Consider the following 13,703-nt stretch of genomic DNA (forward strand, 5'->3'; position numbering starts at 1 on the left):
TTTCAGTTGTCGGTGTACCACTGGTTGTTGTTCCAGATGTGGTTGTTGTACCACTGGTTGTTGTTCCAGATGTTGTTGTACCACTGGTTGTTGTTCCAGATGTTGTTGTACCACTGGTTGTTGTTCCAGATGTTGCTGTTGTACCACTGGTTGTTGTTCCAGCTGTGGTTGTTGTACCACTTGTTGTTGTTGCAGATGTTGTTGTACCACTGGTTGTTGTTCCAGATGTTGTTGTACCACTGGTTGTTGTTCCAGATGTGGTTGTTGTACCACTGGTTGTTGTTCCAGATGTTGCTGTTGTACCACTGGTTGTTGTTCCAGATGTTGTTGTACCACTGGTTGTTGTTCCAGATGTTGCTGTTGTACCACTGATTGTTGTTCCAGATGTTGTTGTACCACTGGTTGTTGTTCCAGATGTTGCTGTTGTACCACTGGTTGTTGTTCCAGATGTTGTTGTTGTACCACTGGTTGTTGTTCCAGATGTTGTTGTACCACTGGTTGTTGTTCCAGATGTTGTTGTTGTACCACTGGTTGTTGTTTCAGATGTGGTTGTTGTACCACTGGTTGTTGTTCCAGATGTTGTTGTACCACTGGTTGTTGTTCCAGATGTTGTTGTACCACTGGTTGTTGTTCCAGATGTTTCTGTTGTTCCACTGGTTGTTGTTCCAGCTGTGGTTGTTGTACCACTGGTTGTTGTTCCAGATGTTGTTGTACCACTGGTTGTTGTTGCAGATGTGGTTGTTGTACCACTGGTTGTTGTTCCAGATGTTGTCGTACCACTGATTGTTGTTCCAGATGTTGTTGTACCAGTGGTTGTTGTTCCAGATGTTGTTGTTGTACCACTGGTTGTTGTTCCAGCTGTGGTTGTTGTACCACTGGTTGTTGTTCCAGATGTTGTTGTACCACTGGTTGTTGTTCCAGATGTGGTTGTTGTACCACTGGTTGTTGTTCCAGATGTTGTTGTACCACTGGTTGTTGTTCCAGATGTTGTTGTACCACTGGTTGTTGTTCCAGATGTTGCTGTTGTACCACTGGTTGTTGTTCCAGCTGTGGTTGTTGTACCACTGGTTGTTGTTCCAGATGTTGTTGTACCACTGGTTGTTGTTCCAGATGTGGTTGTTGTACCACTGGTTGTTGTTCCAGATGTTGTTGTTGTACCACTGGTTGTTGTTCCAGATGTTGTTGTACCACTGGTTGTTGTTCCAGACGTTGTTGTACCACTGGTTGTTGTTCCAGATGTTGTTGTACCACTGGTTGTTGTTCCAGATGTTGCTGTTGTACCACTGGTTGTTGTTCCAGCTGTGGTTGTTGTACCACTGGTTGTTGTTCCAGATGTTGTTGTACCACTGGTTGTTGTTCCAGATGTTGTTGTACCACTGGTTGTTGTTCCAGATGTTGCTGTTGTACCACTGGTTGTTGTTCCAGCTGTGGTTGTTGTACCACTGGTTGTTGTTCCAGATGTTGTTGTACCACTGGTTGTTGTTCCAGATGTGGTTGTACCACTGGTTGTTTTTCCAGATGTGGTTGTTGTACCACTGGTTGTTGTTCCAGATGTTGTTGTTCCACTTGTGGTTGTTCCTGACGTTGTTGTACCACTGGTTGTTGTTCCAGATGTGGTTGTTGTACCACTGGTTGTTGTTCCAGATGTTGTTGTACCACTGGTTGTTGTTCCAGATGTTGTTGTTGTACCACTGGTTGTTGTCCCAGATGTGGTTGTTGTACCACTGGTTGTTGTTCCAGATGTGGTTGTTGTACCACTGGTTGTTGTTCCAGATGTTGTTGTACCACTGGTTGTTGTTCCAGATGTTGCTGTTGTACCACTGGTTGTTGTTCCAGATGTTGATGTACCACTGATTGTTGTTCCAGATGTTGTTGTTGTACCACTGGTTGTTGTTCCAGACGTTGCTGTTGTACCACTGGTTGTTGTTCCAGATGTTGTTGTTGTACCACTGGTTGTTGTTCCAGATGTTGTTGTACCACTGGTTGTTGTTCCAGATGTTGCTGTTGTACCACTGGTTGTTGTTCCAGATGTTGTTGTACCACTGGTTGTTGTTCCAGATGTTGTTGTTGTACCACTGGTTGTTGTTCCAGATGTTGTTGTACCACTGGTTGTTGTTCCAGATGTTGTTGTTGTACCACTGGTTGTTGTTCCAGATGTTGTTGTACCACTGGTTGTTGTTCCAGATGTTGTTGTACCACTGGTTGTTGTTCGAGATGTTGATGTACCACTGATTGTTGTTCCAGATGTTGTTGTTGTACCACTGGTTGTTGTTCCAGATGTGGTTGTTGTACCACTGCTTGTTGTTCCAGATGTGGTTGTTCCACTTGTGGTTGTTCCTGACGTTGTTGTACCACTTGTAGTTGTTCCAGATGTTGTTGCACTAATTGTTGTTCCAGTTGTCGTTGTTCCACTGATTGTAGTCTCTGGATTGTTTTACGTTTTTCGGAATTTATTCAATGTTTATTAGAAACCAGTTTTACCTACTTCTTCACTTCGGTGAACGGCTGTATCATGCGAATATATGTGTTTATTGTTTTGCATGTTCGAATTTTTTTTTGGATTACATATAATGTAATTTTATTATTCTCTGAAAACCAGCTACGAGAGGTCACACGTAGAGACCAGAGTAGTGAGTGAGTTTGGTTTTACGCCGTTTTGAGCAATATTCCAGCAATATCACGGCGGGGATCACCACTCATTGTACCCATGTCGGGAATCGAACCCGGTTCTTCGGCCTGACGAGCGAAAGCTTTCACCACAAGGCTACCCGAGGTCAGAGTTAGAAAGTGGGCTATAATGCTAACCTGCAAGAGAACACAAGTAGAACACTAATCTACTGTAAGGGAGGAGACTTAACATAAACATGTTAAATTCTCTATGCGACCATGTCTAAATGTTTTTGTATAACGTAAAATCAATACCATAGTGTTTATAAGATGGCATGCTACGTGTTTAACATACCGATATGTGAAATAACCATTGCTCAGATATTGTTTACCTGTTGTTGTTCCGGATGTGGTTGTTCCGCTTGTAGTTGTTCCGGATGTGGTTGTTCCGCTTGTGGTTGTTCCGCTTGTGGTTGTTCCGGATGTGGTTGTTCCAGATGTGGTTGTGGCTGTTGTTTCTGAAGTAAACATGTTTTCATTTTATATGTAGACGTTCTGTGTGCATTCCCAGTGCATGAAGCATAACAGTTTCTCACTTTCTCACAAGTGAGAGCAAATAGGAATTAGGTGCGGACCATTTGAAAGGGGAAATAAAACAATTAAATGTCTACAAAACAATGTTTGAAAATGTTATCATTATTATTAAGAACGCCCCAACAATTACAAATAATCTGTCCCTTAGGTATGATATAGCAATGACTTCTTAGTAAAGGGAACATTATAACAGTTTAGATGTGAAATGCACCAGAGGTCGTGTCAGTTGGATAACTAGATCCAAAAACTCGATTAAATATGACAGTAAGGATAATAGGCTTCCATGTTACTGTGACATGATGTACAACTGACCTTGATATCGCAATGATGTAGGTGAGGTGAAATTGGTTTTAACGTCGCGTCCAAGATTATTGCACTTATATAGCGACGTGCATGCACGTGTGTGTGTGAGACTGCTTGTACTAGTCCGGACTGATGCCGATTTATAGTGCATAGCCTATTACTCTGACATTAAAGATATTGGCCTTCAATAGCAGAATAGTTACTGATGTCACTATTGTATGAGGGAATAATACTTAAACCCCTGTCTCATGCAACATGAAATGCACTTGATATTTGAAATAAAAATGTCGGGAAAAATGTGTCTTCACCTGGCGCCTCATAACAAGCCTCGGATTCAATGTTCTGTATCTCCGAGGACGAAGCTCCTTGTCTCAGCGTTATCTTGACTTGAAGTGTTATTGTAGATACGAGTTCAAGTCCGTCTGGTAAATTGAAAACGGCTTTGTTTCCTTCTGCCGTAGCCTCCTGAAACCGAGTTAAGCGACATGGATAATAACACTCCAATGAAAACCATGACCAGCTCGAGGCAGCATGTCAAAGTTGGATATAAACAGGCTGAAGTTTGTGTTAACAATGTAAAAATACCTATTTGTGTTTTCATCCTGATTAATGCCTGGTCTGCAACGTCCTACTCTTTTATGCCCAAAGGATAGTTTTAGTAAATGAAACTTAAGTTACGAGCGCGCGTGCGTGCGTGCGTGTGTGAGTGTTGGTGTCTGCATGTCTGTGAAGTAGTAGTAGTAGTAGTAGTAGTAGTAGTTGTAGTGGTAGTAGTAGCAGTAGTAGTAGTAGTAGTAGGAGAAGAAGCAGGAGGAGGAGTAGGAGTAGGAGTAGTAGTAGTAGTAGTAGTAGCAGTAGGAGTAGTAGTAGTAGTAGTAGTAGTAGTAGTAGCAGCAGCAGCAGCAATAGTAGTAGTAGTAGTAGTAGTAGCAGCAGCAGCAGTAGTAGTAGTAGTAGTAGTAGTAGTAGTAGTAGTAGTAGTAGCAGGAGGAGGAGGAGGAGTAGTAGTGGTAGTTGTAGTTGTAGTAGTAGTTGTAATGTAGTAGCAGCAGCAGTGAGTGAGTATGGCTTTACCCCGCTTTTGGCAATATTTGGCACGGCAGGGGGACACCAGAAATGGCCACACGCATTGTACCCATGTCGGGAATCGAACCCGGGTCTTCGGCGTGACAAGCGAACGCTTCCACCACTAGGCTACCCGACTGTCCCCAGTAGAAGTAGTAGTAGTAGTAGTAGTAGTAGTAGTAGTAGTAGTAGTAGTATACTGACCTTGATTATTTCGGATGACCCGTCCTCGTTCGATGTTTGCAACACGACCTTTTCCGTGTTTGTGGCGGTTATTGCGAGTGAGAAAATTTCTGCAACATTTCCTGTTTTTGTGTTGATTCTGAGGTTCAGTAGAATGTCGCCATTGACACCAGGGGTAGCTGTGAAGGAAACTCCTAACTGGGGTTTGTCGTTGGCGTCCACTAATATGTCATCTGCGGGAACGGTCTTCTTTTCACACACTTCAAAAGAAAAACAAGAAGACCACGAGGCTTTGTAGCTTACCGGCATATTTCTAGAATAGCACTAAATCATAAACAAGAAAAACAAAAACGAACATACGTTAATATCCAACAGGCATCCTTACCATAAGTATATGTTTGTTTGTTGTTTAACGCCGCTCTCAGCAATATCAACTACATGACGGCGTTGTGTAAAAAATCGAGTCTGGACCAAACAATCCAGTGACTGACATCACGAGCATCGATCTAAGCAATTGAGATACGACGACATGCATCAACCAAGTCAGCGAGCCTGACCACCCGAACCCGTTAGTCGCCTCTTACGACAAGCACAGTCGCCTCCAACGGCAAGCATTGTCGCCTCTAACGGCAAGCATAGTCGCCTCTAACGGAAAGCATAGTCGCCTCTAACGGAAAGCATAGTCGCCTCTAACGGAAAGCATAGTCGCCTCTAACGGCAAGCATGCAAGACAGACAATACAAACCGTAAAGTGTGTTTTTATGTTTCTATCATCTGTCACAAAAGTGCTTTTTGATGTCACTCAATGCTATGCAAACTTTATGACCACTAAATCATTAAGTATCGTTTGTAATGGCGTTAAGATTTTGTAGAAATGCTAAAACATTCGTCAAACCCATCACAATTCGAGTTATCTTATAAGAACGTAAGTACACGTTACTGTCTGACTTACCTTCCGTTGTAGACGATGTAGTTCCTGGAAGAGACAGACAGTCAGGATGTCATGAAACCACGATAATACATGACGCCTACCTATGGGGTCTGTACGAATTCTACATGTCAACGTACAAGGGATATATAAATTTACCAATTCATCAATTCGCTTCGGAATCATAAAATGTTATTGGTGGTGCAAAGGCTTACTTTGTGTTATTCTAAAAGCCAATTTATTCAGGACTGACAATATATCTTCACAAACTGGAATACTGGTCATCAAAAGTTAAAATCTTATGATGATGATGATGATGCGTTTAAGGGATGCTAAAATTATATATTACCTGAAGTGGTTGTCGTTTCGACTGCAAAATAAGAAACTTAGAAGTTATAAATGTCAATAAAACATTTAAAAGCTTAAAGAAATGACACACCATTAAGTGTTAATAAATGATAAGTCTCCTTTATTTGCAAACATTTCAGAGACATTCCATTTGTTGTAAACTTTAATATATCGCATGTGTGTCAAGAAGGACTTTGTAATTAAACCATTTACTCACCAAATGACGATATAAAGTTAATGGTCGCTAGTGTACTACAAGGAATTTGAAAGGGGCTCATTTTCAGAACATTAAATGAAACTTTTTAAAGTTTTAAAATATTATTCCACTTTCTTCAGAGGGGGGCTCATTTGAATAATTTATTTTCACTCATCCCGTTTGGTAGATACACTTCTCTTTGTGAGAAAAAGCGTACAATGTAATAAATTTACGAACGGTTTTCCGAACAGCCTGAGAGAATAGGCTGTTTCATCTGCTTATAACTATAGCAATGATGACGTAAAATCACTTTTCACATAATGCTAATGTTGGAAACCGATTTGTTGCGTAAATCAACAGGTCATCGGTTAACCTTCCTCCTTTAGTAAGTTTTGTAATATACCTGTAAAATGTGGTCTAGTTGTGGCTGTGGTTGTGGATGTTGGAGCTTCCGTTGTTCCGAACAGACCTGTACCTTCTGTTGAAGCAAATGTAAAAGGGAGAAAGTTACTATGCGGAAAGGGCACTGGCTAGACACTCTGGAGTCGGTTTTCATCGATCTCCGTGTATTTAAGGTCGTTATATATACTTCCGAATACTATTCATCCAGAATTTAGTCAATGTACAAAGCTAACCCTGGGACAAATCTGCGACATACATGGTGGGATTTGAGCTGCTTCTTCAACATGTCGTCCCGATTTATAGTGAGTGGGTGAAAGGGTGAGTGCGCATTGTTTTACGCCGTTTCACCAATATCACTGTGAGGGACACCAGAAATGGGCTTCACACATTGTACACATGTGGAGGAGAATCGTACCCGGGTCTCCGGCGTGATTAGCGAACGCTTTAACCACTAGGCTACCCCACCGCCCCTCCATATTTATAGACTATTGTATGTATAAATATAAATATCTAACCAAAATGAAATGATAGACTTTTAGTATTTGAAATTCAGATCAATGCGGGGTATATTATGTTTACACAGTATATGTAACCATGCACGTGACATGCATTTGTACGATCATGTGGACAAAAACGCGAAAACATAGTTTTCATGGAAGGTGTTCTGTATTGGCAATACAAACAAAACAAAACTTAACGTTTGGTACCACTTAGAGGGAATATGCCATGATTATCATGGGTCTGTGGCATGCTTGAAGCAGGAAGATCCCTCTCAGCGACGTCAGTGACGAAAGGCTATTCCTAATGTTTACTGAGATACCCAAGTAACATTACAGATTACATATCTTACCCGTAGTAGTAGTGGTGGTAGAAGTTGATGTTGTTCCTGAAAAAGTGTAAGAGATTATGACATACAATCTTAACGTAAACGTTATGTTTTCAAACTTTGAACTTAACATTGTAATACGTAATCAGGTAAAACAAAGAGAACTATTGTATTTGCAGTTACGGATATTTATCTCAATTATACGGATATTCCATCCCACAAATGTATAGACACAACATTCTTTTGATATATTGTCCTGCTTAGTGTGTGCATGCATGTTTAATACTTGCGGTACAGTACCTGTGGTCGTGCCTGTAATAAAGATGAAAAAAGAATTGGTATTCAAAAAAGGAAAATGTCAACAACCATCGTCATACTCATCAACATCGTCATCCGAAATACATATCTGTGGACTTTGTTCAGGTTCACACATAACCGAATAGATTTCCTCTTTCCAACTTTCATCATTATTTTCTTTTTATAAACAATAGATATATACTATGCATAAGTTATAGTCTTGAGTTATAACATGCAGATTGTTGTTGTACCGCTGGTTGTAGCACTTGTTGTTCCTGACGTTGTAGCGCTGGTTGTTGTTCCTGACGTTGTTGCACTGGTTGTTGTTCCTGACGTTGTTGCACTGGTTGTTGTTCCTGACGTTGTTGCGCTCGTTGTTGTTCCGGAAGTTGTTGTACCTAATTTTAAAATGTCAGTCACGTACATGTCCTATAGCACAATCTGAGCATATTCTGATGTTTGTATTCATTCTACAAGGCATGTGCGGTGAAGCAAAACGGAATATCAGTAGAAAGATAAAATGGTTCATACTCTATTTAGTCGTTTTAAATTATCTACAAATTCGACCAGTGAAAATAACAATACCACTGGTAGTTGTTCCAGATGTTGTTGTACCACTGGTAGATGTTCCAGATGTTGTTGTACCACTGGTTGTTGTTCCAGATGTTGTTGTACCAATGGTAGTTGTTCCAGATGTTGTTGTACCACTGGTGGTTGTTCCTGATCTTGTTGTACCACTGGTGGTTGTTCCAGATGTGGTTGTTGTACCACTGGTTGTTGTTCCAGATGTGGTTGTTGTACCACTGGTTGTTGTTCCTGATCTTGTTGTACCACTGGTTGTTGTTCCAGATGTTGTTGTTGTACCACTGGTTGTTGTTCCATATGTTGATGTACCACTGGTTGTTGTTCCAGATGTTGTTGTACCACTGGTTGTTGTTCCAGATGTTGTTGTACCACTGGTTGTTGTTCCAGATGTTGTTGTACCACTGGTTGTTGTTCCAGATGTTGTTGCTGTACCACTGGTTGTTGTTCCAGACGTTGTTGTTGTACCACTGGTTCTTGTTCCAGATGTTGTTGTACCACTGGTAGTTGTTCCAGATGTTGTTGTACCACTGGTAGTTGTTCCAGATGTTGTTGTACCACTGGTTGTTGTTCCAGATGTTGTTGCTTTACCACTGGTTGTTGTTCCAGACGTTGTTGTTGTACCACTGGTTGTTGTTGTACCACTGGTTGTTGTACCACTGGTTGTTGTTCCAGATGTTGTTGTACCACTGGTAGTTGTTCCAGATGTTGTTGTACCACTGGTTGTTGTTCCAGATGTTGTTGCTGTACCACTGGTTGTTGTTCCAGACGTTGTTGTTGTACCACTGATTGTTGTTCCAGACGTTGCTGTTGTACCACTGGTTGTTGTTCCAGATGTAGTTGTTGTACCACTGGTTCTTGTTCCAGATGTTGTTGTTGTACCACTGGTTGTTGTTCCAGATGTAGTTGTTGTACCACTGGTAGTTGTTCCTAATGTTGTTGTACCACTGGTTGTTGTTCCAGATGTGGTTGTACCACTGGTTGTTGTTCCAGATAATGTTGTACCACTGGTTGTTGTTTCAGATGTTGTTGTACCACTGGTTGTTGTTCCAGATGTTGTTGCTGTACCACTGGTTGTTGTTCCAGATGGTGTTGTTGTACCACTGATTGTTGTTCCAGACGTTGCTGTTGTACCACTGGTTGTTGTTCCAGATGTAGTTGTTGTACCACTGGTTGTTGTTCCAGATGTTGTTGTTGTACCACTGGTTGTTGTTCCAGATGTAGTTGTTGTACCACTGGTAGTTGTTCCTAATGTTGTTGTACCACTGGTTGTTGTTCCAGATGTGGTTGTACCACTGGTTGTTGTTCCAGATAATGTTGTACCACTGGTTGTTGTTTCAGATGTTGTTGTACCACTGGTTGTTGTTCCAGATGTTGTTGCTGTACCACTGGTTGTTGTTCCAGACGTTGTTGTTGTACCACTGGTTGATGTTCCAGATGTAGTTGTTGTACCACTGGTAGTTGTTCCTAATGTTGTTGTACCACTGGTTGTTGTTCCAGATGTGGTTGTACCACTGGTTGTTGTTCCAGACGTTGCTGTTGTACCACTGGTTGTTGTTCCAGATGTTGTTGTTCTACCACTGGTTGTTGTTCCAGATGTTGTTGTACCACTGGTTGTTGTTCCAGATGTTGCTGTTGTACCACTGGTTGTTGTTCCAGATGTTGTTGTTGTACCACTGGTTGTTGTTCCTGATGTTGTTGTACCACTGGTTGTTGTTCCAGATGTTGTTGTTGTACCACTGGTTGTTGTTCCAGACGTTGTTGTACCACTTGTTGTTGTTCCAGATGTTGTTGTTGTACCACTGGTTGTTGTTCCAGATGTTGTTGTTGTACCACTGGTTGTTGTTCCAGATGTTGTTGTACCACTGGTTGTTGTTCCTGATGTTGTTGTACCACTGGTTGTTGTTCCAGATGTTGTTGTACCACTGGTTGTTGTTCCAGATGTTGCTGTTGTACCACTGGTTGTTGTTCCAGACGTTGCTGTTGTACCACTGGTTGTTGTTCCAGACGTTGTTGTACCACTTGTTGTTGTTCCAGATGTTGTTGTACCACTGGTTGTTGTTCCAGATGTGGTTGTTGTACCACTGGTGGTTGTTCCAGATGTTGTTGTGCCACTGGTTGTTGTTCCAGATGTGGTTGTTGTACCACTGGTTGTTGTTCCAGATGTTGTAGTACCACTGGTTGTTGTTCCTGATGTTGTTGTTGTACCACTGGTTGTTGTTCCAGATGTTGTTGTGCCACTGGTTGTTGTTCCAGATGTGGTTGTTGTACCACTGGTTGTTGTTCCAGACGTTGTTGTTGTACCACTGGTTGTTGTTCCAGATGTTGTTGTTGTACCACTGGTTGTTGTTCCAGATGTTGTTGTACCACTGGTTGTTGTTCCAGATGTTGTTGTACCACTGGTTGTTGTTCCAGTTGTTGTTGTACCACTGGTTGTTGTTCCAGATGTTGTTGTGCCACTGGTTGTTGTTCCAGACGTTGTTGTTGTACCACTGGTTGTTGTTCCAGTTGTTGTTGTACCACTGGTTGTTGTTCCAGATGTTGTTGTACCACTGGTTGTTGTTCCAGATGTGGTTGTTATGCCACTGGTTGTTGTTCCAGATGTTGTTGTTGTACCACTGGTTGTGGTTCCAGATGTGGTTGTACCACTGGTTGTTGTTCCAGATGTGGTTGTTGTACCACTGGTTGTTGTTCCAGATGTTGTTGTACCACTTGTTGTTGTTCCAGATGTTGTTGTACCACTGGTTGTTGTTCCAGACGTTGTTGTTGTACCACTGGTTGTTGTTCCAGATGTGGTTGTTGTACCACTGATTGTTGTTCCAGATGTGGTTGTTGTACCACTGGTTGTTGTTCCAGATGTTGTTGTACCACTGGTTGTTGTTCCAGATGTGGTTGTTGTACCACTGATTGTTGTTCCAGATGTGGTTGTACCACTGGTTGTTGTTCCAGATGTGGTTGTACCACTGGTTGTTGTTCCAGATGTGGTTGTTGTACCACTGGTTGTTGTTCCAGACGTTGTTGTACCACTGGTTGTTGTTCCAGATGTGGTTGTTGTACCACTGGTTGTTGTTCCAGATATTGTTGTACCACTGGTTGTTGTTCCAGACGTTGTTGTACCACTGGTTGTTGTTCCAGACGTTGTTGTACCACTGGTTGTTGTTCCAGATGTGGTTGTTGTACCACTGATTGTTGTTCCAGATGTGGTTGTACCACTGGTTGTTGTTCCAGATGTGGTTGTTGTACCACTGGTTGTTGTTCCAGACGTTGTTGTACCACTAGTTGTTGTTCCAGATGTTGTTGTACCACTGGTTGTTGTTCCAGATGTGGTTGTTGTACCACTGATTGTTGTTCCAGATGTTGTTGTACCACTGGTTGTTGTTCCAGATGTTGTTGTACCACTGGTTGTTGTTCCAGATGTGGTTGTACCACTGGTTGTTGTTCCAGATGTTGTTGTTGTTCCACTGGTGGTTGTCCCCAATGTTGTTGTTGTACCACTGGTTGTTGTTCCAGACGTTGTTGTTGTACCACTGGTTGTTGTTCCAGATGTTGTTGTACCACTGGGAGTTGTTCCTGATATTTGTTCAACTTAACAGTTAATTAATAGTAACGGTAGTTGCACAGATACTTGTCTAACTCCTACATGAGAACATGTCCGCAACAGTTTTATCTGCTTGTGTTTGCGCATAATAGTAAGAAACTGACAACGTTTATTTTTAATATAGTGCAAAGAGATAATTAGGTCCACCCATGTGAAAAGGGGTATAGATGAAGGAGAATGAAATGATAAAAACACGATTTTTTAAGGTGGCGTGCTTTTGATAAGCATTTGATAGTGAGTGAGTGAGTGAGTTAAAGTGTATGGTCACATTAGCAATATTTCAGCCATATCGTGACGAGTATTTGATAGGCGACATCATGGATGAACTGGGTATCATCACCAAGCGTAACCCAATCGAGTTGAAATCACCGTCTCTTTCAAAACTGTTTGCAGCTAGGCAGTCACTTTATACTGCTGTACAGTAGAAGTAATAACAGATGACAGTAGAATAACAGTCATGATAGTAGAGCCTATTTGGGTAAACCATTATTGCAGAGCTATATTTGAAGTGGTACTGGCAAATGCAGGCAGACACATACACTCTCAAGCTCGACAGTAACAAATTGACAAAGTGGGTACTTCATTTACAATATGATAGAAACATAACTCTGTGTAGAAAGTTGTTTTCAGTTCAAAAAGCACTATGATCGAAGAAAATAAAGATCAATCATAAAAATATTTCCGACAACTTTCTACGTTTTCCTCATTTTGTAAATTATTGTGTACCAAAAAGGCATATGTCTTAAGTCTCCTTTTTAAAATCACCGAGATCTAGTTAGTTATGATGTACATAAGAATAAACGGTTGGTAACGGTCACAAGGTCCTAACGAGCATGTTTTTTTTTATCATGTTTCCTTTTATTGTTGAAAGATTCATGAAATCTGGAACTTACCTGTTGTTTCCTCGCCACAATAACTGATGCCACCAACGTTTATGGCAGATTTCAAAGTGGCGGAGTCCACTTTTGGCGCAAAAAGCACAATGATGAATGAGGTCGCCTGGTTGATTGTTATGGGTTTTGAAGTCTACAAAAATAAAAAGATTTTTTATAGACAAGAAGATATTTTTTCCATATCAAGAGTGGTGAAGAAATAGGTTGAGCATGAACTGAGTTATCTTGAGTTAGCGATGAGGCAGGGTCTGGATTAAATTTAACGACTGATCAGTAACATAAATGTGTATAAATGTGGATATGTCCAACTTTTCTCAATCAAAATAGTTAAGGAAACCCTAAACAAACATTTCGCATTACTCACATCTAATTCACCAAGTCCTCTTGCAATCGTTAGTTGATCAAGAGGTTCGGAATATACAATTGTTAACTCTTTGGATGGATCAGCATTCTTGACAGTGACCATTACACGCTTGGTAGTAGTGATGTCGACAGTGAAGGGAACAGGTGCACCACCAACTGCAATGGATTGAAATTTGCATATCGTTAAACCGTTCCCGAGGATGTGTATCCATATTAATATAAAATACATTCGTTTGTTACTACTAGTTGTATTTTCTATATTTGTATTCGCCCTTGTGAAGTAAATATAAATATTTGGACCCGAAGTAGTTTAGAACAATCCATGCAACACGGATTTATACTGGTGACAAATGGTTGTATCTGTTACATGCCCTAAATTTACTTGAGCAAAATAGAAATATATTTGTATCTATAACACCCATTATCGATCTACTCCAGTTCTAGGCATAACCGCCATTTAATGCAAAACCGATAGCGATCACATATTATATATTTCTCAATTCAATCCATTGTGTTAT

At 41.0% G+C, this 13,703-nt stretch overlaps 1 protein-coding gene across 1 annotated transcript in view; it reads right to left on the minus strand.

Moving 5' to 3' along the window:
- The window catches only part of LOC124116211 (mucin-16-like), a 179,956-nt gene that overhangs the window by 36,581 nt on the left and 129,672 nt on the right, over window positions 1–13,703 (minus strand). The window contains exons 196-206 of the mRNA XM_048386754.1: window positions 13,187–13,341; window positions 12,823–12,955; window positions 8,001–8,147; window positions 7,753–7,764; window positions 7,477–7,512; window positions 6,628–6,702; window positions 6,030–6,050; window positions 5,705–5,728; window positions 4,774–5,012; window positions 3,813–3,969; window positions 3,000–3,125 (exon numbers count right to left, since the gene is read on the minus strand). Coding sequence (XP_048242711.1) covers window positions 3,000–3,125; window positions 3,813–3,969; window positions 4,774–5,012; window positions 5,705–5,728; window positions 6,030–6,050; window positions 6,628–6,702; window positions 7,477–7,512; window positions 7,753–7,764; window positions 8,001–8,147; window positions 12,823–12,955; window positions 13,187–13,341 — 1,125 coding nt within the window. The remainder of the gene's footprint in view (window positions 1–2,999; window positions 3,126–3,812; window positions 3,970–4,773; window positions 5,013–5,704; window positions 5,729–6,029; window positions 6,051–6,627; window positions 6,703–7,476; window positions 7,513–7,752; window positions 7,765–8,000; window positions 8,148–12,822; window positions 12,956–13,186; window positions 13,342–13,703) is intronic.

This window comes from Haliotis rufescens, unplaced genomic scaffold, assembly GCF_023055435.1.
Source record: "Haliotis rufescens isolate VD_foot unplaced genomic scaffold, xgHalRufe1.0.p SCAF_10, whole genome shotgun sequence".
Lineage (NCBI taxonomy): Eukaryota > Metazoa > Mollusca > Gastropoda > Lepetellida > Haliotidae > Haliotis > Haliotis rufescens.